Source organism: Microcaecilia unicolor, chromosome 1 (assembly GCF_901765095.1).
Source record: "Microcaecilia unicolor chromosome 1, aMicUni1.1, whole genome shotgun sequence".
In the NCBI taxonomy this organism is placed as follows: Eukaryota; Metazoa; Chordata; class Amphibia; order Gymnophiona; family Siphonopidae; genus Microcaecilia; species Microcaecilia unicolor.
Genome location: NC_044031.1, coordinates 502,509,959 through 502,537,136, shown reverse-complemented (window position 1 = coordinate 502,537,136; position 27,178 = coordinate 502,509,959). Strand labels below are relative to the sequence as shown.

The 27,178-nt window shown below is 41.2% G+C and overlaps 1 protein-coding gene across 2 annotated transcripts in view; it reads left to right on the top strand.

Moving 5' to 3' along the window:
* Positions 1-27,178, top strand: part of ASPH (aspartate beta-hydroxylase) — a 438,964-nt gene that overhangs the window by 276,810 nt on the left and 134,976 nt on the right. For both annotated transcript variants that reach the window (XM_030214873.1, XM_030214866.1), the window contains one exon: positions 25,516-25,554. In XM_030214873.1, the coding sequence (XP_030070733.1) occupies positions 25,516-25,554 (39 nt within the window). The remainder of the gene's footprint in view (positions 1-25,515; positions 25,555-27,178) is intronic.

Sequence of the window (27,178 nt, the reverse complement as noted above, 5' to 3'; positions counted from 1 at the left end):
CTGATTTTTACTTTTGTCAAGTTTTAGTGCATTGTTTATTTCTTTCTCATTCCCTGACTTTTCAGAGATCCATGTGTATCTGAGTTGAGCTCTGTATGTACTTAACCAAGCAGTTGTTAATATTCTATTTATAATGTAGCAATGGTGGTTTCGTTTTCACAGTTTTAATATTTGTATAATGTTGTTTGTGAGTACATACAGTGACATTTGGTTGTGGTTTTGGTGAGCCAGATTTAATGATATAATTCTTAGCCTTATCTGGTGCAGCATCTTTGGGCCTAGCCTTTCTTTCTTTCTTTCTTTTTTAATTACTGAAAACACTAGGCAAGCGGACATGGGGGCTGTGAAAGTTTGAATCTCTGTCTGCACTGATAAGTTATCAGCTGTTAAACTACATGAGCCTGGGTATATAATAATTGCTAGCTATTTTTTAAAAGGATATGAGTGGAGCCCCAGTAGGTTAATGAACATATTTAGGCAAGTAAATTATTCTTAGCTCATACTTTAACACAGACTTTAAATAATTTTAGTTGCATGGAGCTCACATTTAAAAAGAAGCATCATTTTTGGGGGGGATTATATAAGTATTTTACTAGGAAGTTTACAGAGAGCAGGCGAGCCAACAGTTACATAAGAAACCTCTACGTGAAAGCTTTACTGACACAATCATTTGTACGTATAGGTGTATATGTATCCAGCGAGAGAATGTCCTCACAGCAAAAGTATATTCAGAGGGCAGTTTTCAAAGCCATTTCACTGGGTAAACTGTCCTGGCTAAAATGGTACATGGGAAGGGTGCATGGGCTTCCATAGCTTTCCTACTTTCTGTTTGATCAAAAAAAAAAAAAACGGCGTTCCCAGGGCATGTTCAAATGGGGAGGAATAAAACAGTGCATGTATACCAGCATTTTTAAGTCTATTCCTCTGATTATATAAAAGTTGCCAAAAATTGCATGCACAAATGTAGGCAATTTAATAGAATAATAAGCCATTTAGTGCCAATAGTTGGCTTTTTAACAAGTGATTATTGGCATTAATTAGATTTAATTGGGACCTATGTGTGTAAAGATAGGCACGGGAGCCGTGCCTAAAACTTATGTGCGATACAATAAAGGGGGTGTGGAAATGGGAGGGTCATGGCTGTTTTGAGGCGCAAAGGGGGTGTGGTTTTTAGTTATGTGTATAATTACAGAGTATGGGTGCTCTGTGCATAAATTTAGGCGCAGGTATTTGCATCACGTTTTTGTTGGTGCAAATGGCCTGCCTAAATTTACATGCAGCTCTCCACTAAAACGTTAAATCTATAAATCACGCCAAACTTTAGGCATGGCTTATAGAATACCATTTAGACGGGTATTTTTTCGGCACCATATATAGAATGTAGCCCTATATTGCCCTTGATCAGCCTCCCACACGTATAGGAGGAGCAAAGTACATATGCCTTCTGCATTCATGTACTTTGCAGTAGCTGATTTTCCAAGAGAAACCACATAGGTACTTTCCCGTTGAAAATTACCTGCAAAGTACATGAGTGTGAAAGTACTTGCCAGTGTTGCAGCTAGGACAGGCTACTCAAAATGGCCTCCTTAGTCATTTTTCAACAAAAGCTTCTCTGAAGATCTTTGTATAACATTTTGCATACGGGTTAAAGCCACTCTCTGTTTTGATGGCACACGATATGTTCCTCTGCACTCCTTGCCCAGTGTAGTTAGATATACATCTTCACATTAGAGCAGCCATTCCCAGCCATGTCCTCGGGGCACATCTAATCCCATTGGGTTTTCAGAATATCCACAATGAATATTCATGAGTTAGATTTGTGTGCAATTGAGGCAGTGCATGCAAATCTATCTCATGCATATTTGTTGTGGATATCCTGAAAACCCGATGGGACTAGGTGTGCTCCAAGGACTGGGTTGGGAATGGCTGCATTAGTGTCTTTGCTGGATATCCATTTGCAGGGCTGATAAAGTAAGTAGCCCAGTGGTAAAGAGGTAGATGAATATCATGTACATTTTTCAGACTAATTATTCCATTTGTTGCATCACAGAGTTTCTTGTTTTGGGGGTGGGGAGGGCAGGGCAGTGTCTCTAAATGGGTTAGTTTTGTGCATACAGTGACAGTGAGGAAACTCACTCCTAAGCCAGGGTATGTGGAGCAAGCATAGTAACATAGTAGATGACAGCAGAAAAAGACCTGCATGGTCCACCCAGTCTGCCCAACAAGATAAACTCACATGTGCCATTTTTGTGTATATCTTACCTTGATTTGTACCTGTGTTTTTCAGGGAACACACCGTTTAAGTTTGCCCAGCACTATCACCGCCTCCCAACCACCAGCCCCGCCTCCCACCACCGGCTCTGGCACAGACCATATAAGTCTGCCCAGCACTATCCCCACCTCCCAACCACCAGCCCTGCCTCCCACCACCGGCTAAGCTTCTGGGGATCCCTTCCTTCTGAGCAGGATTCCTTTATGTTTATCCCATGCATGTTTGAATTCTGTTACCGTTTTCCTCTCCACCACCTCCCGCAGGAGGGCATTCCAAACATCCACCACTTTCTCCGTGAGAGTATGGGTGCTCTGCGCATAAATTTAGGCGCAGGCATTTGCATCACGTTTTCGTTGGTGGAAATGGCCTGCTTAAATTTACATGCAGCTCTCCACTGAAGCGTTAAATCTATAAATCACCTCAGTCTCTCAGATTCACTGCTGAAGTTCGCAGTAGCTCTTGTGCCAAAGAGGGCTTCATTCTGGAGTTCATAAGATGTAAGATGTATAAGCAACCTATCCAGGTATGCTTGCACAAAAAAATTTTTTTTTTTAAATTAAGCTCATGGTTCCCAATACAGTGGGAAATATTTTTGTATCTTTCTGCCACATTTTCTTGATCTTTGACTACATTGGTATTTTAAAGATCTTCTCCCTCTTCACCAAATTGACAGAATTATCTCTTGGAACTGATAGATCTGTACAGTTAATGCTCTTGTGGTGTTTTTCCCTTTACTTCTGTGTCTAGTTTCCTTATATCCAGGTTTTTATCGGTTGAAATGGGGATGTCCCTGGTGATCCTAAGCTTTTCATTGTCCATAATTCTCTTAGGGTCATGACCAAACAATGTTGTTGTGTTTACAAAGTTTCCAGTGATGAGACATGCCACTTTATTGTACCTTTCTGTACGGAAATATTCTGCCATCAGACATTTATAGCCAGCTGTGAGATGAGTAATTGTTTCCAGCTTTTTCTTACAGAATCTATATATGTTTGTTGTACCACTTTGTTTCTATATTTCCTGTGGACCATCTTGTTTGTAATCTACTGTCCTAGGCGGCAGCTATCAATCTCTCATCCTTAGGTTTCAGTTCTCCAGTCCCTAACCATTCGTGTCCACTTTTTCACTTTGTATTTCTCACTGTAGTTGAGTTTTTTTCTATCCTTTAGAAATCCCATTGCTTTATTTCCTGTGCGCACCATTGGATTCCCACTCATTCTTTCTGCTTGTTGGAATGCTTGTCCAAGTTTAATGATGGAGTCAGATTCTGGATATTTACTTTTATACATCCACATTTTTGTGCGTTTGGGTCGGATGATAATGTTAAGTGGGCTTGGAGGCCTATAATGTTATCTCTGTATGTATAATCTATTTCTATGAGGTCTATTCTTCCTTTTGCTCTAGGAATGTACAATCTTGGCATACTTTGATTCTTATAAATATCCTTGTGAGCATGGGGTAGTTTTCTTGTTCATATATTGTCTTGTAAGGTATTTAAGAGGCCAATTTACAATTTGAAAGCTGTACAAGAGTGCAGGCATTGTCAGATGATTAATGGCATGTATCTATTTCCATAATGTTAAATTACTTATCAGTATCAGTTTTAATATTCTGTAATATTCTTGAATAATCTCTCTAACTTATGTGGGATTATTACTTCTTCCTCTACTCCTAGATTTTTCAATACATCTTCAAGCTCCTTTATGACATAGTCATTAGTTGGAGAGATATTTTTAGTTTTGGTCAATTTTCCTTTAGGGAAGGTTGCCTTAACACACTTACCCAAGCTAAGTCATTCTGATGTCATCAGAAAACCTTTTCAATAAATGGGGTTGTTCCACTAGGGGTTTGCTGGTACTGTAGCCATACCTCGATTTGGGGGGGGGGGGGCTGAGCCCAAAGTGGGGGGGGGGGGGGGGCTGACTCCCCACTGCTCTCCACCCCCGCCACAACTCCACATACCTGGGCTGGCGGGAGTCCTCAAGCCCCGCCAGCAGAAGCCTTTGTCCAGCACTGTTCACTGCCACACCGCCTGCCCTGCTTTCCCCTGCAGTTCGCATGATTGGTTTTAATGAAATTGATCATGTGCAAAGCCTCACATATGTTCAATTTCACTAAAAGCGAGCATGCATGGTGGGGGGGAGGGGGGAAGCAGGGTTCGCAGTGTGGTGGCGAACACCACTAGAGGAAGGCTTCTACTGGCAGTGTTTGGGGACCCCCGACTGCTAAACCAGCAGACCTTTGGGGGCCCAAATCCAATTTGGAGGGACCCAGGCCCCCTGGCTTCAAATAATATGCAAACAGTAAATGTGATGGTACCGTAACATCTTTCTAACATTAGGATTAAGGATAAATCTATACCCTAAAGAATTAATAAGGGAAATAGGACTTGATATACCGCCTTTCTGAGGGTTTTGTAACTACATTCAAAGCAGTTTACATATATTCAGGTACTTCTTTTCTACCAGGGGCAATGGAGGGCTAAGTGACTTGCCCAGAGTCACAAGGAGCTGCAGTGGGAATCAAACTCAATTCCCCAGGATCAAGGTCCACTGCACTAACCACTAGGCTACTCCTCCAAATTGTATAAAGGCGTGAGTGACCACTGGTATGTACAGAAAACAAAAAAAATCTCCCTGAAAATATACACTTGAAAATATCTGGGCAAATAATGAAAGGGAGATAATGCACTGGCTACCAGCTGCCAACATATAACTTCTTTATCTATATAATTTTTAAAAAATTATACAGATTACTAAATTTCCAGATGCTGCTATTTGTATAATTGTGGGCAAGAGGTGGGTGGGGTGGAGGTGCCTTAAAAATGATCCATTTAGTGACAGTATTCTGCTGCTAAATGGATAAATTATATTGGCCTGCTCTGTGTGTGTGTGTGTGTGTGTGTGTGTATGTATGTATGTATGTATATATATATATATACATACAGAGAGGGAGAGCGCACTGTTGCTGGCAGTTATCTTAATACATTGACCACGTGCCTGAAAATTTACCGCATAGCTTTCACCAGAAGTGCTTAATGCTGCAACTGTGAGAAGTGTTTTTAACTAATCTTGTAATCTTGCTTGGGTTTTGAATAACTGGGACCTTTGGTCACAAGGGTACGAGTAGAACATTTGGTATTGCTTCATTTTACAACACTGAGGACTATTTTTTTTTTAATGAGTATCTTTTAAGATTGTTGTGGTAGAAAGTATACCTAATTTCCTGTGGGAGCTGGAAGAAATAAAGTAATCCAGACTTGAGTGAAAATATACTTAATTTCAGATAAACATACAGCATTCGTAATGGACTGGGAGCCTCCCTCTCCACATTTTTATACTCTTTAACTGACCTTCTTGAAACAATGTCCTACAATGATGTTTTGTTTTGTTTTTTTTAGTTGATACGATATATTTTTTAAGTGATCCAAGAGAGCAATAATCTTTTAAAACTGTGATCTGTAGTTGAGATAGTGTGAGATTGTTGTGTGGTGTAATTGGGTGAGACTGATTTTAGGACTTTTCCAGCTGTGTGTAGTCCCACTATGGAGAGGGTTGATGCTCCAGAAGGGCTACATTTAGCCAATATGATTGGCAGATTCAACCCTTTCAGATACATAAAGTCCCCCCAAGATACTCACAGCCATAAAGTATTATTATTATTCATCCTGAAAGTGATTTGGATAGTAGTATGCTTTTTTTTCATGAAGCCATATTTTCTTGGGGAGAACTTTTGAATTTAAATTCAGGATCGGTAAAAGACATACTTTATTGCCTTTATTTCTATGTGATAATCTGTTTATAGAGTGCTGGAAATATTTGAGGACGTTCATTGCTGTGATAAAATTTTTAAACACTTTGTAATTAAGTATCTGATTTTATGAGCTTGTTGTTTACAAAACTGTGCCAAGCTGTATAGAGGCAAGAGGGTTTTGAAGAAAATATGCATTTCTTCTGTTTTAATGTCACTTGGCTACAATAAACTGTGGAAGAATACTCTTATTTGTGGTGTCATTATTGTTTTGCATTTGTTCTGTTAGTAGTTAATTTGCAAAGACCTGAGGTTGATAATAGAAAACAAATCTTTCAGAAGTAGTAAATCTGCTTTTTCAATAAATCCCTTTGGATACAGTTATGAAACTGCAATATCACCAAAGTTGTTGAAATGACTTTGGCTGTTTCTAATTACATTTTTGCTATTTAGGCCATCGATTATTTATGTTGTTTTAAGTACATGTCTCAGGTTATAAATTGACAGCCCACTCTGCTGGGGTTAGGAGTTTTACACCAGTTAGAATTTGGGCTTTGATGATTTCCAGAGCAGTTTGGTGAAAGTGCGTCATGTCTGTTAACTGCTAAGTCCTTTGGGTTGCACACATGGCTAGCTAAAGAGCTATGCCAGATGAAAAGATAGTCTCATGGCTATCATTTATTTTAATTTGGCTGGTGTTTAATAAGTAAACAGACCTTGTTCATTGAAAAATATTGGTAACCATGAAACGGATAAAGGAGAAGAATGACTAGCTTGTTACTGATAAATTGTGATGTAATTTATAAATGAGATCAGCAGCTCACTAATGGGTCCTTTTACTAAGCTGCGGCAAAAAAGTGGCCTGCGGTAGTGTGGTTGCATGTTTTTCGCATACCCCAGGCCAGTTTTTACCACGTCTGGGAAAAAGGACTTTTTTTCAATGATCCGGGAAAAAGGCCTGCAGTAAAACTGAAACCAGCACGCACCTATTTAAGGCCTGAACCTTTAACGTTACTCATTGATCTAACAGTAAGGAATCACACACTACATGCACAGTGACCAGTCGGCGTACGCTAACTGCCGATTAATGCCGGAAACGCCACATACGGTAGGAAATAAAGAATTTGTCCCAGTGGTATAGGTGCACGCCAGATCCGAAATTACCACCAGGGGGGGTGCACTAGCCTGACGGTAGTCTCATTTTGGCGCATACTGTACACATATAGAGTCTACCGCACCTTTGCAAAAGGCCTGTTTACTAAGCTGCGCTGTAGGCATGCTAGCATTTTTAGCACATGCTAACGCTAGAGACACTCATATGGGTGTCTCTAGCATTAGTGCACGCTAATTTTTAGCACGCACTAAAAATGCTAGCGCACCTTAGTAAACAGGGCACTTAGTGCTTATAAGTAGAACTGCATTTCAATAAAAAATGTTAATGTTGATTCATAGTGCAATTAAAGGCAGGGCATAGCCAGCAACCCATTGGAGGGGGACTGGGGGGCACTGAGGGGGGGGGGCATACATTTCCTCTGCCTCCTCCCCTCCTGCCACCACATTACCTTTGCTGGTGGGGATGCCGAAGCCCCACCAGTATAAGAAATCAAGTGCCAAAGCTGCCCCCTTCCTCCTTGCACTGCCTCAGGAGCGAGGAAGTCAGTGGAGTGCCTCCAGCTGTTGATGCCGGCACTCCGAAAGTATGCTGAGTTCATGCAAGTTACTGCATCTCAAGTTGCACCAGTATCTTAGAACAGAATCTGCTGACTTGGAGCCTGTTGTAAAATACAGGAGAAATAGATGTTTATGCGCTGGGTGCATTCAGCATAAACAACCTTTAAAAAAATGTATATAACATTGACAAGTTCAAAGCCAGCACATAACTGTTAATCTTTGCAACCTTAACTACTACTACTATTTAGCATTTCTATAGCGCTACAAGGCGTACGCAGCGCTGCACAAACATAGAAGAAAAACAGTCCCTGCTCAAAGAGCTTACAATCTAATAGACAAAAAAATAAATAAAGTAAGCAAATCAAATCAATTAATGTGAACGGGAAGGAAGAGAGGAGGGTAGGTGGAGGCGAGTGGTTACAAGTGGTTACGAGTCAAAAGCAATGTTAAAGAGGTGGGCTTTCAGTCTAGATTTAAAGGTGGCCAAGGATGGGGCAAGACGTAGGGGCTCAGGAAGTTTATTCCAGGCGTAGGGTGCAGCGAGACAGAAGGCGCAAAGTCTGGAGTTGGCAGTAGTGGAGAAGGGAACAGTGTATAAAAGGATGCCGCTACTTTTGTAGAGAAGGCCAGACGAATTTCATATTTAATATAAACAGTTTACTCATTTGTTTAGTGTACAAGCTGATTACCATCAATAGGGGTAGTCAGGAAGCATTTCTATATTCAAAGCATATCTACACACACAAGCAATTTACAGCAAGCTTAAGGCAAATCAAAATGCTATACACAGACAAAGAAAAATTCAAAATGCTTACTTATTTCTTTGTTCCACACTCCTTATAATCTTCTCCTGATATCACGTGCTTGCAGGCTGTACCATACCATAAATCCTACAGCAGAACATATGCTGCATCTGGTTCCCATTATCCCACAGACTTTCTGGAGCCTGCCTTTGGCTGATGTGGGCCTCATGTCTCAGGAGATTTAGTTTAGTGTTGAAACAGCTTGTTCTGCATGATCTTTGAAGCTTTCCACTTCTATTATTTTATACTTTTATTCAACATTTTTATGCTTTTATTCAACATCCTCCCTTTGAGGACTGATATTCCAGGCCTCAACACATCTGTTTCAGCTCCAGTCTGTTTCCTTACCTCCCTTCTAAATCTCCTCCCCCTTGTTATTTATGATATGCTGTGCCTGCAAGCTCTGCCTTCTCATCATCTTTATACATCTTTCAATATTTTTGCTGACATATTAACGTTCTATTCATTCCTGATTTCAGTTACCATTATCATTTTAAAAGCATCCTGGCACATCTTTGCAAACATGCTAATACATGTTGCATTAAACAGATTCAATTGTACTAGGGTACAAAATTTATATTTCTTTTGAATACAGACAGTGAGTTTCATCAAAGGGAAGTACACTCTCATTCTTATGTTTCATATAAGAACAATTATAAGGATAATGCCCAATTGCATTAGTTAATGTGGCATTAAAAATTACACAAATTAAAAGCATAACATTCATTGAATCAGTTGTTACAACATTCTGCATGTAAGTGCACTTTATCGGGGGAATGTGTTCAGTTGTCATACTATTAATCAGACACCAACATGATGTCTGTGGACACTTGTCCATAAGCAAGGCTTGCTTATAAATAGTCTCATTTGTCCAATGAAGGTTTTCATCATCTCTTACACAGGTATTATTGGGATAACAGACATGATTTTATCATTGTAGTCCCATATATCATAGTTGGCAAGGACAAGGATGATGTCAGTCAGTGGGCACATATGATACAATCAGTCAAATTCAACATCTTGGCCACTGTAACAAGTCTATTATCATATGTGTTCATTGTCCATTAACAAACAACAACAGTCCAATACCATCATGTTTAGGGACATGATGTTTGTTTATTCTTTGTCCATTTCAATGTTATTAATTCGTCGAATATCTGCTAAATGTATCCAAGAAGTATGACCTTCCAGACAGGCAGCGGTCTGAGTAAGGGCCGTGATAGCAAAAGGCCCTACATACACAGGATCCTTCCATGTTTTATGTGTAAAGTTCTTTCGTAGCACTAGGTCACCTATTTTAAAAGCACAAACATCATTAGTAGTTCCTGCCTGTGATGCTACATTTGTTCGGATCATATCACTTGTCAGGTTCAACATAGGTTGTAGCTTTTGCCAGTACTGAGCTGTGCTATCAGTACTTGCTGTCTGCATCGGGAAGAAATGACGTCCTGTCTGAATTTGGAATGGGGTCAATTTAGTACGCCCATTAGGTTGGGCCCTTATAACCATCAAAGCTAATGGTAACAAATCAAGCCAGGTATATGGTTTACCTACTGTTTCCTTGTTTAAAGCCTTCAGTAATACTCTCAATTTAGTTTTTAAAATACCATTGTAGCGTTCTACCAAACCATTTGAGGTGGGGCGATACACTGATACCTTTCTGTGTGTTAAACCCATAATCGTTGCCATTTCTTTCAAAACACTGTTATTAAAATGTGTCCCGTTATCAGAAATTATTCTAGATGGACACCCATGTCTTGGCATAATATGAGTTACCAGGCATTGTACCACTTCATGTGCTGTCTCCCTTTTACATGGAAATGCTTCTACCCACCTTGAAAAAGCATCCACCCAAACTAACAAATACCTTTTTCCCTGCACTGGAACAATCATATCAGTGAAATCGATATACCATTCTTTTGCTGGGCCTTCTGGTATTGGAAGTGTCCCAGGTGATATTTTAGGACCTCGTTTAGGTATGTTAATATTGCATACCATGCAATTCTGCACAACCTGTTGAATCAAGTTATCAATTTTCAAAGTCCAAAATCTTTGCTCAAATTGTTGCCTCATTGTTTCCTTATTCCAATGCATGGTTGCATGCCACTCAGCCAATACCTTAATCGCCTGGCTCATTGGCATACAAGGTAATCCTTCTTCTGCATTAAACCATTCACTTCCCACTTTCATACATCCTCTCTTCAACCATTTTTCACTTTCCTGTCCCTCTGGCTGCCACATTTCAATCTTATCTACATTCGTAAGTGGCCCTTCCTGTGTCTGTCTAGTATTATACAAAATCTTTTCACTTTGCTTAACCACCTCCGTTGCTGCTGCATCAGCCATTGCATTACCTAGTGCCTCAAAGGTTGGCTTTTCAGTGTGGGCCGGGGTCCACACAACTGCAGTTTTTCTACCTTCACGTTCCCTTCTTGCCAAAATTTCAAATAGCAATTTCCAATATGTGTAATGTTGTAAATTTTTACCTGCACTGGTTATCATCCCCCTACGCTGCCATTTTAATATATGATACTGTAGTGAACTTGCAACGTAACCACTATCAGTATATATAGTGACATTTTGAGTCATATCAGTGTGTTGTAAGGCCGTAATAACGGCTAAAAGTTCAGCATGCTGTGCAGTATGGTCAGGAGGGGTTTTATATTGTACTTGCATTATCTTTCTTAGATTCTCATCTACCTGCACGCAGGCAAAGCCTGCAACAGTCCTTTCACAAGCTCCATCTGTAAACCATATTAATCCATCAGATAAGGGTTCAAAAGTAAGACAGTGAAATGTAGGGATTTCTATAGTATCGATCTCACCCTCTAGATTGACAGGAAAAAGCAGATCTATCTTATTTCTCTGTTCTTTAGTTAATGGTATTATTCTTATATCTTGTCCTAAAAGTACTGCTTGATATTTTCCAAATCTAGTGGCTGTCAATGCTGTTTGGCTAGGGCTCAACAGCGTTTTAATCGTGTGGTTGGTATGTATTACAATAGGAACAAAAGGCATTTGTGCTCTCCATTTACCTACTGCTGCCACTATAGCTGTCAGTAACTTTGGTATTTCTTTCATTCCCTTTTCCACATGATTAAAAGAGCCTGACAAAAAAGCTACTGGTGTATTTACTTCATTATTCTGATTAATCATAGCTGCCCAACTATTTCCCATATCTTTTACCCACAAATGCACAGGTGATTGGATATCTATTACTGCTAACGGTCCTGGGGATAACAAATCCCTCACAATCTTAGCCAGCACTATTTTATCCTGCTCTTCCAACACAATTAGTGTATTCTTTGGTGTGGCTGCGGGCAGTTTCAAATGTTTATAAAGTCTCATTACTTTTTGTGTATAATTTGGTATCCATTGTCTGCAGTAATTTAACATTCCCAAAACAGCACGTAACTGGGTAACTGTTTGCGGTACCGGGGTTTCATTTAAAATAGATATAACTTCCGGTATAATGACCTTATGTTCTGCTGAAACATTTTGTCCTAAAAAGGTGACAGTAGACTGAGCTATAATACATTTTTCCCTGTTACATTTATATCCTAACTCTCCTAATAACAAAAATAATTTTCTAGTCCAATCTAGGCATTCTGTTTCAGTCTCAGCAGACAGTAGAATATCATCTACATAGACAAACAATGACACCGTGTCAGGCAATTGACTCCTGAAATCCTTTAAATCCATCATTAGTTGTTTTGAGAATACCGATGGACTATCAGTAAAGCCTTGAGGCATCCTAGTCCACCTGTATGCCTCATTCTGTACTATAAATGACGTCAAATCCCTAGACTCTGGATGAAGAGGTATTGAAAAGAATGCATTAGACAAGTCAATAACAGTGTTATATGCATATATATTCTGAGTGTGCAGAAGTGTAGCAGGATTTGCACAAATCGGAAATTGATTTTTTGTAACCTCATTTAGCTCTCTTAAATCATGTACTATCCTTACATTGTTTTCCCCTTTCGGGACAGGAAACAATGGGGTATTGTACGGGGATACTGAAGATTCAATAATACCACATTTCAATAATTTATCAATGTGTTCCAAGGTTTTGGATACTAATTTAGGTCGTATGGGGTAAGGGTCTTGCTTCGGCCCCTTTGCCCCTTCTATTAATTCTATCTTATGGGGTTTTGCATTTATGGCTAGTCCATATGGTGAATCACTTGTACTCCAAATATGTTGTGGTAATTCTTCCATAACCCTTACTTTATTTTCATTATTCAACTGTTGAACCATGGTGAGCAAACTTGGTATTTCTTTATTTCCAAAATCTAAACACAATCCTAATTGAGACAATAAGTCTCTACCACACAAATTTACTGGGCAATCAGGTGCCACTAAGAAGGGTACCACAGCCTCCCTTGAACCGTGCGGTTGGCATTCCAAGCGCACCAGAGTGGGTTCTGTTAGCCTTTTTCTTTGTTCTATCCCCGTAAATCCCACTGTTGTTCTATACTGATTTGAAAGCTTAACTCCCAGTGGTTTTGCACACAACACAGAGGTACTCGCCCCTGTATCTATCAAAAATCTCACAGGAGTTCCATATTTGCCAATTGTCAATGTAATAAAGGGTTCTCTTGTGTCTAATCTGAAAATCATTCCCTCCTCCTGACACTGGTCTGCTTCCAGTCAATAGCATTGATCTGGAGTATTCTGCCAAGTTGGAAAGGCATTTACAGTACCCTGTCTCTGTACTGCCGCTCCTGGTCCCTGTGATTGCGTCGCTGGCTGCTGTATTGCAGTCTGCGGGGCACTCGCAGGTATCCCTACTACTTGTGGCATTAATCCTTGCTGTGTCTGCATTTGTACTTGGGGCATTCCTGCATTCTGATAACATTCTGAAGCATAGTGACCAAATTGCTGACATCCCCAACATTGTACATGTGCCCTTCTATTAGGTGATAGTCCTGATCCTTGCATCCCTCGACCCCTACCCCTGCCTCTAACCATACCTCGTCCCCTTGGTTGGTACGGCCGGCTATATCCCGGTTGTACATAGTAAATGACCTGTGGAGGTGAGGCAGAGGGTGTTACAATTGTTTCTTGTTTTTTATTTCTATCCTGTTCCTTGCTTTCCAAATCCTTTAACTGCATAGTCATTAACTTAGAAGTTAATTTTGCCTGTTCTTTCTGTGGGGTCTCTATCAGTTTACGATGCACATTACTAAAATGCATCAAAGTCTGTCTTATTTCTGGCCATGGTTTTGAAGACAGAGCAATAACAGCATCCAAATTTTTACGCATATTACCAGGCAAGGTAGACATAAAAAGATGCAAAAACACGGCAACATTATGAGCTACATCCGCATCCTGTCCTGTCCGTGCTTTATACAAGGTCAAACACTGCGTTAAGTGGGCTGCAAAATCAGTCTTTGGATCCCACTTACTACCGGTAATGGCTGAAAAATCAATTGGGGTTGGGTACATAATATGCAACGCTGCAGAAAGCTGCGCCTTAATTTGTCCCGCGTAGATATCCCCGTCGGCCGTATATAACGGCAGGCGCGGATATCCACATTGTGCTGCCAATTGAGAAATATTAATGCCCGAGGCTGCACACAAAGCTTTAAAATCACCTATAGTCAATAGAGTGCCTGCTGTAACCTGTTCTATCCCATCTAACCACATACGAGCTCCTTTCACTATACTGGGAATTTTTGCAACTAAAGTTGTAACATCTACGGGGGTGTATGGTTTGTAATGTTGTATTCGATTGCCAGCTGCGTCTAAGCGCGTCATAACTGGCATGTGTAAAGCACTACTATCTAAAGCACTGCAAATCTCCTGTTTACCTTCCTCTTCCACCTCTTCTTCAGCCTGTTTCATTTTGTAAAACCAATCGTCCCAGTACTCCAGCCCTGCTTTAATAAAGTCCAGGCTTCCCGCCTTGGGGCAATATTTATTTATTACGTTTGTCAAACTCTGTACGTCCTCATGTGAGGTAGGTCCTCCCTTATCACAGGGGAAAAGGAGGTTTTTAACTTCCAACAGGTTCTTAGTAACTCCCCACCATTCTGCCCCATATTTAGTTTTATCCAATCTCACAAGTTCTGCAGCTACATAGGTTTCCTTAAAAATTGCCTTTGACGGTCTGGGTGTCAATTTGGGCGGTGTTTCCCTGATTTTAAACGTGGGTGTCTGAGGATCAACTCTAAGGGAAGGTTCAGGGGGTGACTCAGTACATAGCCGAAGCCGTCCCTCAATTTCAAATTGTGTTGCCAGGTCATATTGTTCTGATGTAATTAGAGTTTTCAAATCAGGGTAAGTGCCTGATTCTGCACTAGATTTTCCTTTTTCTTTCTGTCTCACCCATTTTTTTTTCTTTTTCTGTTCCCTAGTCCCCACATCACTGTCCTCATTATCCCCTCCCTTTTCACTTTCTGACTCACTGGGGGGGTCATCAAGAGCCGAATACCCAGCGCATGGCACAGGGCGCTTTGCCTTTGATTCCTTCATTTTATCAGTCGCCCTTAGGGGGCACAACGTGTCCCTGCTAGATTCATATGACGGGGGATTATTTCTTTCTGCCTCTTTTTGTATCCTATCTACATCAACATGAAACAGATCTGCTGCTAAAGAAAATAAATTCCAAATTGTAAGATGCTTCTCTAAGCTTTTCTTCTTCTTTTTATTTTGTTGTAAGTATTCCAGGAGAGATAATAATTTTGGACGATCAAACGATCCATCCTGAGACCAGCTCAAAACAGAATCTTTTCCTTCATATTTGACCCATTTCTCATGTATTTTTTCAATCTGTTTTTTTTCTAATGGGAATAATTCTATGACATGCTGCAAAGGGGAGCATTTTTTTGAACTATCTAAATCTAAATACATAGCATATACAGGAGGCTTTTCTTTCTTATCTGCCCCTTTCCCTTTCATTTTATTCTGACTATTACAATTTCTCCTATAAAGCCACAATCTACAAAAATATACTACTGCACCTAAACCAAGAAAATATACAAAAAAGAAAACTACAAAGCTAACCAAATATACATAAGTCCACAATGTAAGCTTACTTACGCGTCTTCTTATTTCTCTTTTTAGCAAGCCCAGGAGTCGACACCCATATGTCCACTTCAAGTAGGTTGATCACGTCCACTTCCGTGGTACATAGTAATCAGGCGTAAACAACGCTTGCTCTCTCAAAATCCTGTAAAAAACTTCGTTAACAACAAACACTTAATTTGTTATTCGTCTGGCCTTCTCTTTTCCGTGTGCGGCCTACTCCTACTCCTACTCCTGGCTGGCTCGCCACTTTTGTATAAAAGGATGCCGCTACTTTTGTAGAGAAGGCCAGACGAATTTCATATTTAATATAAACAGTTTACTCATTTGTTTAGTGTACAAGCTGATTACCATCAATAGGGGTAGTCAGGAAGCATTTCTATATTCAAAGCATATCTACACACACAAGCAATTTACAGCAAGCTTAAGGCAAATCAAAATGCTATACACAGACAAAGAAAAATTCAAAATGCTTACTTATTTCTTTGTTCCACACTCCTTATAATCTTCTCCTGATATCACGTGCTTGCAGGCTGTACCATACCATAAATCCTACAGCAGAACATATGCTGCATCTGGTTCCCATTATCCCACAGACTTTCTGGAGCCTGCCTTTGGCTGATGTGGGCCTCATGTCTCAGGAGATTTAGTTTAGTGTTGAAACAGCTTGTTCTGCATGATCTTTGAAGCTTTCCACTTCTATTATTTTATACTTTTATTCAACATTTTTATGCTTTTATTCAACAACAGATAAGAAGGATTTATCCATGGAGCGGAGTGCACGGGAAGGGGTGTAGGGAAGGACGATTGTGGAGAGATACTGGGGAGCAGCAGAGTGAGTACATTTATAGGTTAGTAGAAGAAGTTTGAACAAGATGTGAAAATGGATAGGGAGCCAGTGAAGGGACTTGAGGAGAGGGGGTAGTATGAGTAAAGCGACCCTGGCGGAAGACGAGACGGGCAGCAGAGTTTTGTACCGACTGGAGAGGGGAGAGGTGACTAAGTGGGAGGCCAGCAAGAAGCAGATTGCTGTAGTCTAACCTTTAAAACAGTTATTACCCCTGACCAGTTTCCTGTGCCAGTTTTGATGTTTACCAATGCCTAAATGTGCTTAGTAGCAGGTGTAACTCTCGATGTCAATCTTTAGGACACAGATGAAATGGAGAATAACCCCCGTTTACTAAGCTGTGCTAATGCCGACACAGCTCATTCATTTGAATGGGCTGTGTCGACATTGCCACATGGGAGCTGCTAACACAACTTAGAAAACAGGGGGGTTAAATGTTTATTAACATGCTACACCATTGTCCTGCCCAAACACGCACAGACCACCCCTCTTGCCATTTGAATGCACTTGAGAGCTTGATATGTGCATATCCGGGTTTTGTAAAATGGGGACTTAGATGTTTATGCACTTATCAGATGCGGATAGGACTTGTAAAATGAGGACTATAGTATATGTGTATAAATTGCAGATTTTAAAATTAACCCCACATAAAAGTACATGTGGTGACTAGAAAACACATAATTCCTGGGGTAGTCATGTTTGGGGGTAGAAATTGATCAGAGGGTGGGCAGAGTCACGATTTATGCAAATAATTTACAGTCATATATTTATACCTGCTTCTGAGCTGGTATCGGTGTCTGCACATTCTTTTTATCCACAATTTCTGCAGCTCTTCAGGAGTAATTTTATAAAACAGGCAACAGGTACCCTCTAAATCTCCCAATCTAGGCAGCCTACTACAAAATTACTCTCCATATTCCCTGGAGTGGAGCAAAAGTGGGATTCAAACTTAACATGTATGCTATAGAAACATGTGAGGGGACTAAGTGCCAATTCTAACTGCCATATACATATCTCAGGGCAGGTGTATGTGTATTGGGGGTGTGTGGGTGGGGAGGGGAGAGACAAATGAATAGAAACTTTATTTTGTTCAAAAAGGAAAAAAATATACTGTTACTCTTAAAGGGTGTTAGCTCAAGTAGCATAAAGTAGCTTTGCGTTCAATCGCAAATAAAATAGAGTCTGGTTCCTACCAGCCCACAAAAGAATCAAAATGTGCACAGAATTTGCAAGGAAAAACTTTTCCTACCTCTGGTCCTTCAAATATAGGCTTTGTTGGAGTTGCTTCTTCTAGCTCTGGGCCTCCCTGTCCAATCCCTGCTCTGTTCTTTTATTTTCCCTGGCTAAACCACACCCTCCTGACTGAGCTTTCAATGTTTTGTCCTCTTAAAGTGACCCTGTGAGAGAGTGTGCTTAAGAAGGACCAGTATCTTACTATATATTCCATCAAAAGGTATAACTTTGCACTAGAGATTTTGGGATACTAATTTGTAAAGACATATGGGCAGATATGTTGCCTTTATAAAACAGGTGGAATGTATGCACCTATGTGCTTTCACTGCCTAGATGCCCTTTTTATAAAATTGCCCTTTGAAGCACAATAGTTTCATCTTGATGAAGTAGTGTAAAAAAATAGTTATGGCGTTACTTCCCTTGTCATTCCATCTAATAAGAAGCCACTGTGTTTGCAGAATTCAACTTCTTAGAGATCTTGGAGAGAGCAAGTTAAGAACACCAGTAAGAAGAAAAGTGAAAGAAACACTTCAGAGAGAATTTGAATGGTTTTGCTTTTAACTGTTGCCTGCTTAATTGCAAGGGGCCGCATGCTTGTTTAAACAGCAGATTGCAAAACACTATATGGATAATAGGTGGTTAGTCTTCCAGTAATTGACAAATCTTCCCCTTCATCACTGTTAATTTCTTAATTAAACCAGAGGTGTAGCCAGACAACAGATTTTGGGTGGGCCTAGGTAAGAAGTGGGTGGGCACCAAGTGTTTTCTCCTCACCACACCACCAAAAAAATAAATCAGATGGTGGGAAAATGTTTCTTTCCGCCTTGGCAGTCTGCAGCAGGGATGTGCTGAAAACTGAGCATGCACAGGTGCCAGTATCGTGGAGAATAGCATTTTCATTACCATCAGGGGGAAGTCTTCAGCTGGTGGAACTTGGGATCCCCACCAGCTACCACTAAATGTGTGCTACTGTTGGGTGGGCCTGAGCCCTAAGTGGGTGGGCCCTGGCCCACCAAGGCCCACCTGTGGCTACTCCACTGAATTAAACTAAACAAACTGGTTCATAAACAAAGTGGTCTGTTTCTGCTTTTTGTTCATTCTCCCCTGCATTCTTCTGTTAATCCATATTATTGTTCATCATGGTGAAGGGTGAGGTTCAATGTGTGTCACCTATGAGAGGGGAAGGATGCAGTGCACCTGACTAGCACCATATATACAATGTTAAAAGGCTGTATTTTCCCATGATAACCAGAGAGTGATATTTGTGTAGTTAAGGGCGTCACCATTAAAAAGATATTTAGCTTGTGTCTTTTCATTGTTACATTCAGGTACAGTGGGTATTTCTCTGTCCCTAGAGAGCTTACAGTCTAGTTTGTTTGTTTGTCTTTTTTTACCTCGGCCAATAGAGGGCTATGTGACTTGCCCAGGGCACAAGCAGTATCCGTAGGATTTTGAACCTCTGCTCCCCTGGCTCTCAACCCACTGCTGTAATCATGAGGTTACTCTAGGTATACATTTGAACTTTTGTTATCAATTAGAAATGCACAGGTTCGTTACTTAAATGCAAATGCTTGCTGATGCAAGATCATACAACGGAGGGGCTGTGAATGGAAGCACCTAGGCGTTCTGTACCCAAATGTTAGTTACACTTTGGAAAGTGCATTTTAGGAGCAAACTTTTATAATTTTACTGTACATTGATGTAAAAAGTACTTGTGTACTTTCTATTCCTCTGACTTTGCTTAATTTTCAGAGTGAAAATACATGTGTACTCCACCTTTGCAAATTACAGTAGCAGAGCTATGTACTCACGTTCACACCTACTATTTGGAAGACACATTGGGCCGGATTCAGTAAATGGCACAGAAACGTAGTTGCTGGGAAAAATCAGCATATACCGATATTCTATAAAGGGTGCTCCGAGATGAGTGCTCTTTATAGAATAATGCATAGCGCCGATTCCTGCAAACAACTTTAGGTGCCGGGACTTAAGCCAACTGAAACCTGGTATAAATCCTGGCTTGCAAGTTGAGCGCGCATCCCTGGAATTCTGTAACACTGCATGCAACTTTTCAGCATGCCCCTGATCCGTCCATGGCTCCATTCCCTTGTGGATTGTACACTATGGAAATTGGTCTCACAGTGTCAAAGAACAGTGTGCAGCCAGATGCACATTCAAATTTTGATTGGTGTCAACATCAATATTGATTGTTAGCATTAACCTATTAAGTTGCGTGCGCATCTCAGGATCGAGGCCAACTTTGAGCAGCCTTTATAGAATCTGGGGAGATATTGTCTAGGTTTAATCCTCTTCCCAGCCCCATTCCTGGGGTTGTCTCCTTAAATAGCAGGTAAACGTGTGTTTATAGAGGCCTTGTGCATCTGGGTGAATGGTTAACTTAGTAACATAACATACATAGTAAGTGACGGCAGATAAAGACCTGTACAGTCCATCCAGTCTGCCTAACAAGATAAATCCGAGTTTGATTTGTCCTTGCAATTCTCAGGGCACAGAACGTATAATGCTCATGGGCAAATACATTCCAACTAAATCTCAATACAGAAAAAACAAACTGTCTCATCATCTCATCCCAATACAATACATACAAACCCACAAACATTAACACCCCAGAATACACCCTCCCTATCTCGGACAGCCTGAAAATTCTCTGAGTAACAATCGACCATAACCTCTCACTAGAGACCCAAGTGAAATCCACCATAAAGAAAATGTTTTTCTTAATGTGGAAACTCAAACGTGTGAAACCATTCTTCCCGAGGGAAATATTTCATAACCTGATGCAGTCAATGGTACTAAGCCAAGCAGACTACTGCAGTGGAATCTATGTGGGATGCAAGGATCAAATCATAAAGAAACTTCAGACCACCCAAAACTCAGCAGCTAGGCTTATATTTGGAAAAACGTGTTTTGACAGGGCCAAACCACTCCGAGAAAAACTGCATTGGCTACCAATCAAAGAACGTATCATTTTCAAAATCTGCACGACTGTTCATAAAATTATTTACGATGAAGCACTGGGATACATGACAGACCTCATCGACCTGCCAACCAGAAACTCCACAAAAGCTACACAATCATACCTAAACCTCCATTACCCAAGCAGCAAAGGACTCAAATACAAATCCACCTATGCATCCAGCTTTTCCTACTCAAGCGCACAACTATGGAATGCACTGCCAAAAGCAGTAAAAACTACGCTCGACCACCTAAAATTCCGGAAAGCACTAAAAACAGACCTGTTCAGAAAAGCATACCCCATCGACCCAACATAAAAATACCTGGATACCTGTGACACAACTTAACCAAAGACCGTAATGGACATATCCTAATTCTTCCTCTCCCTCTCTAAGTTCCCCCCAATTGTACCTACCATACATGTACCTCATTCTACCACAATATTACCTTGTATTCGTTCATACCTTGTATTGTTCAGACCGGAATCGGCTAACGCTGTTTACGGTACCATCTAAGCCACATTGAGCCTGCAAAAAGGTGGGATAATGTGGGATACAAATGTAATCTCTCTCTATATAAAAGGCACCTCCAACATTCCAATGAAGCCTCAAGCGGAAACTTGAGGTGCCAGAGATATCCGGTTTGGCTGGCCTGCATTGTAGCTCCGCCCTCGCGTCAAAACGCCATGACGTCGAGGGCGGGCCGGGGAAAGCACAAGGCACAAGTTCAACAAAAACGCGAGACACGCAGGGGCAGGAGTAAAGAAATACGCCCACCATTCTGCCGCCCTCGAGGAAAACCTTGCTACCGCCCGTTTCACAAGCTCCCCTTCGCATCAGGTACGCGGATGGCAGCTGAAACTCGCAACGAAGTGAGGGAGAGAGGGACAGGGGGGTGTGGAACAAGGAAGGGAGGGACGGAGGGGGGTCTGGAGCTCGGGAGGGAGGGTGGTGTGTGTGTGTGTGGGGGGGGGGGGGGGTACTACCTTGCTAGCGCCCGTTTCATTTGTTTCCGAAACGGGCATTTCTTACTAGTAAATAAATAAGTCTGCCCAGCACTCTTCTTGTACTAGAAGTTCTGAAGCTAACATCAAAGCCCCTTAAAATTTACAGTCAAGCCCATCCCTATCTATTCAGTCACAATCAGGGTGTAGACCATAGAAGTCTGCCCAGCACCAGTTTTGCTTCCCAATTACCAGCGTCGCCATCCAATCTCTGCTAAGATTCTGTGGATCTATTCCTTCTAAACAGGATTCCTTTGTGTTTATCCCACACACGTTTGAATTCCATTACTGTTTTCATCTCCACCACCTCCTGCGGGAGTGCATTCCACATATCCACCACCCTCTCCATGAAAAAATACTGGTTTAACCATGAACATGCCTTTGAAAATTGACCCCTTTATTTTTTAGTGAGCGCATCATGTTTGTTTTCAAACGTATATTGCTTTATGACAGTCACTTGTAAAATGAAGGCCAAAGACTTTAATTCTAATGGGCTGTTTGGAAATGAGGTTAAGAAAACGAACAATGTTTGGCTGACTAGCACTAAAATCTTGCCAAACATGTTGCTGTGTGCCTAGTGACCTCCAGTGGACAAGCAAAGCATCCCTTAAACAGTGAAAATGTGCCTGGTGTACACACTGTCACGGGCAGCCTCTCTACAATATTGTTTGTGCCACTGTTTTTTTATTTTTGGTTGAGCAACTGGTACAGATTTTGTTTTCATTCTCAGTTTATTTTGCCATAGAAAATTGACATAGAATAATTTTTGTTACACAAATATGCCTTTCTTCCTTAAATTATTGTTATTAGATTTAGAAGACCTTTTACTAAAGTACAATAAAAGTTTACACTTACTGTGTGACAATTGCTAACATGTGCACAGTGGTCTATCTGAGGTGTGTGTGTTGCATACACACACCCTGTCAGACGATTTATCTGCATTCTCCCTCCTGCCCTGCAGAGGGAGAATGTAGATAAAGTATATGACATCTCTTACTTCCCTTCCTAGCCCTGCAAAGCTCTGCAATTCCACTCCACACGCCTTCAAATCACCTCTGCTCCAGTCTTCGCCTGGGCAGCGGCACCAATAGGCTGCCTGCGCCTGCACCGGGATTTTCTCACTGTGAACCGTCACACCCCTTCTGATGTGACTTCCTGTTTTGTGAAAGGCTGGACAGTTCAGAGTGAGAGAAAGTCCCGGCGCAGGCACGACTGGAGTACATTTGATTTGAAGGTGCAGGGAGGTAGCAGATGCGGTTACAGTTGAGAGACAGTAAGGGGTCAATTCAAGAAAGGTCACTTAAAGATGGGAAATTCTATTATAACAGTTATGCATCCAATTTCCATTATAGACTGCTAGTGCGAATAGGCATTTACGTGCCAATCTTTAGGCATGAACATTTACACCATGTCAATGGCAGGCATAAATGCTTGTGTATAAACAGGGCTTTTTTTGAGGGGGTACTGAGTACCGGCACCTTTTCCATTGTCTACTAAAATTGACCCATGGACCCCAAGTTTTAATGAAAGAGCTCAGGCTCTACATACCAATTCTGCCTTGTCATAGATTCTGTAACTGGTTGCAGGGTCCTGGCTATAGTGGGGTGGGTCCCTCAGTGATCACTCCACCCCTCAAGGGTGGCCTGGCATTTGAGTACTGGCACCTTTTTTGCTAGAAAAAACGTACTGTGTGTAAATAACATTATTCTGTAAAGTTAATGCATAAGTGCCAGTCACACCCATGCCCCACCCATTCCTCTTTCATGTGCACAACCCCTCTGCAATTGCATGTGATAGAAACTGAAGAGCACTTTTCTAAAATTCACTCTGTCCATTTTTTGTCAGTTTTGACATGAGATTAATTTCATTTATCAAGTCAAGATTCGTTGACTGTGGCATATTCCTGTGCCAAAACTCACTAAGTCCATGGTATTTTAATAACTTTATGTTACATACACTATGCAAAACTCACTCAGTCCAAAAGCCGCTACCTATTTTTCTTAAAATTGCTGCTGATGGACTGAGTGACTTTTGGAAAAGTGTTCTTCCATTTCTAGCTAACAATGTAAAATAGCAATTTAAGGAGTCCTTTTACTAAGCCATGGCAAAAATTGGCCTGCGGCAATGCAAGCGCATTTTTTGGGCACGCGCCAGGCCAGTTTTTGCCGAATCCTGGAAAATGGACCTTTTTTTAAGGGACCAGAAAATGGACGTGTGGCAAAATAAAAACCAGCATGCATCCGTTTTCAGCCTGAGATATTACCGCCACCCATTGACTTAGCGGTAAGGTCTCACATGCTACCCGGGAGGTAGGTATGCAGTGCATGTACACTGCCATTTACCGCGGGTAAGCACCACACAGTAGAAAATAGAAAATATTTTCTACCACGTGTTTTCGACGCATACCAAATTCAGATTTAACACCTGGTGCACATGGTAGCTGGGCAGTAATGCTGATTTGGCATGCGCTGGACATGCATAAGACCCTACACACCTTTATAAAAGGGCCCCCAAGTGCAGTTACATATGTAAATGCAAATTAGTGCCAATCAGCTGCAATTATCAATTATTGTTGGCGCCAATTATGGCCTAATTAATGGCATCATAGTAACATGGTATATGACGGCAGATAAAGACCCACATGGTCCATCTGGTCTGCCCAGTCATGCACATGCCTGCTAGCATTTTACAACCTATGGGGGTCTTTTACAAAGCAGCAGTAAGCTCAATCTGAACTACCACCAGCCTAACGCGCCTGCCAGTGGTAGTTCTGGGCATAAGTACATAAGTACATAAGTAGTGCCATACTGGGAAAGACCAAAGGTCCATCTAGCCCAGCATCCTGTCACCGACAGTGGCCAATCCAGGTCAAGGGCACCTGGCACGCTCCCCAAACGTAAAAACATTCCAGACAAGTTATACCTAAAAATGCGGAATTTTTCCAAGTCCATTTAATAGCGGTCTATGGACTTGTCCTTTAGGAATCTATCTAACCCCTTTTTAAACTCCGTCAAGCTAACCGCCCATACCACGTTCTCCGGCAACGAATTCCAGAGTCTAATTACACGTTGGGTGAAGAAAAATTTTCTCCGATTCGTTTTAAATTTACCACACTGTAGCTTCAACTCATGCCCTCTAGTCCTAGTATTTTTGGATAGCGTGAACAGTCGCTTCACATCCACCCGATCCATTCCACTCATTATTTTATACACTTCTATCATATCTCCCCTCAGCCGTCTCTTCTCCAAGCTGAAAAGCCCTAGCCTTCTCAGCCTCTCTTCATAGGAAAGTCGTCCCATCCCCACTATCATTTTCGTCGCCCTTCGCTGTACCTTTTCCAATTCTACTATATCTTTTTTGAGATACGGAGACCAGTGGTAAGTGCTCCCTGCAGCTAGATATGTCCTGATCTCCCCAGGTACTTTCTAGCAAGTATGCAGTTTTTTAGTTAGTTTTCTAATTGATCCATTTTTTTCCATTACTTGTTACTGTTTGCTATTTGCACATTTTTTTGTCAACTGTTCCAAGTTCTGAAAATAAACACATTTGTTTCTTCATTCTGTGTATCTGGACTGATAAAGAATCCTGGTGGTTTGTGTGTTGGGTCTGTGAGTGCTTTCTGGGAACTGTGGGACCACTGGGAGTGTGGCTTCAGTAACCTAGAAATCACCTGGGATAATTTCAGAGCGGGAGACTCGCCCAGATGTAGTTGTGTACCAATCGGTGGGAGGAGGGTGCTAGTGTAGAGCATGAGCTATGCTGGAGATAGACCCTCTATGTGGCTGCGAGGTAGCCCCAAGCGGGTGGCTAGGCATTTCGTGACAGTCCGCTAAATAAGCTGCGATTAGTAGCATTCTGACACCTACAGGAGATGCAACTTCTAGAGTGATAAGGTCCTTAAAGGTTTATTTTTTTTTTAATCTTCTAGGAAAAAATGAGGAGACAACAATGGACCAAAAAGAAAAAGGTAAAGAAAAAAATATATATCCATATTCAGTTCTAATGATGTGTGCTAAATAATGATGTAATTTAATATTTTATGTGGCTGGAGCTAGAAGTTACAACACAACTATATTTTCTCGGATGATTCCCCAATATTCGCTCCTTCCATTGAGAAAGTAATACCAACAAATTAATTTCATATCCTTGTTTGTTGATTTCAACTGTGATGGGCAGCAGTTTGGTAAGCCTGTTGCTTTCAGACTTAACTTTCTTGATTGAATCAGTAAAGGGAAAATCACAGAATGGTATATTACTCTCATAGAAAAAATGTGCAGAGGTTTGAGGGAGCTTCTTTTAGGCTCTTGCATGATGTCTGTACAATGGGCTCATTTTCAAAAGAAAAAAAGGTCTAAAACGTAGCATAAAGCAGCATTTGGACATTTTTCTCACAAAAACGTTCAAATCAGTATTTTCGAAACTATTTTTCAGATGTTTTTCTATGCTGTTTATCTGCAGTGCATCCATGTAGGGAGCATGTTGGGGGCGTGATAAGGGCGGGATTTGGGTGTTCCTAAGACTAGGTATTCACATTGCTCCTGTAAAAGTTCCACTATCTTGGCATTATCTTAGATTTTTAGCTCTCATTTGCCCCTCAGGTGCCTGCAATCTGCAAATCTAGCTTTTTTGTCTTATGGCAACTGCTCTCCATTCGTTCTTTTTCGACCATGATACTTTTCATTCATTTGTTCTGTCACTCTTTATGACTAAGATTGATTACTGCAATATTATTTACCAAGGGGCAACTAAACTGATCTTTAAGAACCTTCAGACATTGCAAATTACTGCAGTTTGCCTTTTATGTAATTTGCATTATTCTGGTCATATTACCTCAGCCTTAGAAAAGCATCATTGGCGTCCTGTCAAATGCCATCTCCGATTTAAGGTCGTATTATTAGCTTTTAAGGTATTTAGGTCAGGAACTCCGTCCTACTTAGCCTCTCTTACTGTCCCTTACACAATGACCCATTTTTTATGGTCTTTAAATGATCATCGTATGGTCCTCCCTGAATCTCGTCTAGCTCAGTGTGAGGGAGTGGATAGTATAATTAAGAGCACTCCTTCACGGTTGAGGCAGTTCAACCTCCTTGCAGCAGAGGGCACTAATCTATCGAGGCTGAGTCAGAGGGGCGGGGCTCAGGCCAGGAAGGTGTTAAAGCCCTGAGTCAGTAAGAGAGAGGGAGGCCCTGATACAGAGACCCCTGGAGGAGAGAAGCTACCCTGGAGTGTGGATCTTCATAGCATAGTGCATCCATTCCCAACCCAGTCCTCAGGGCACACCTGGTTCCATCAGGTTTTCAGGGTTTTCAGGATATTCACAATGAATATTGATGAGATAAGTTTGCATGCACTGCCTCAATTGCATGCATATCTAACTCATGAATATTCGTTGTGGATATCCTAAAAACCTGATGGGACTAGGTGTGTGCCCTGAGTACTGGGTTGGGAATAGTTGGCATAGTGTGTAGAAGCTACCCGACCTGATACAAAGTAGCCCTGAGTACTGGGTTGGGAATAGTTGGCATAGTGTGTAGAAGCTACCCGACCTGATACAAAGTAGGCTAAGCTTTAAGCCTGATAAGAACGCTGTT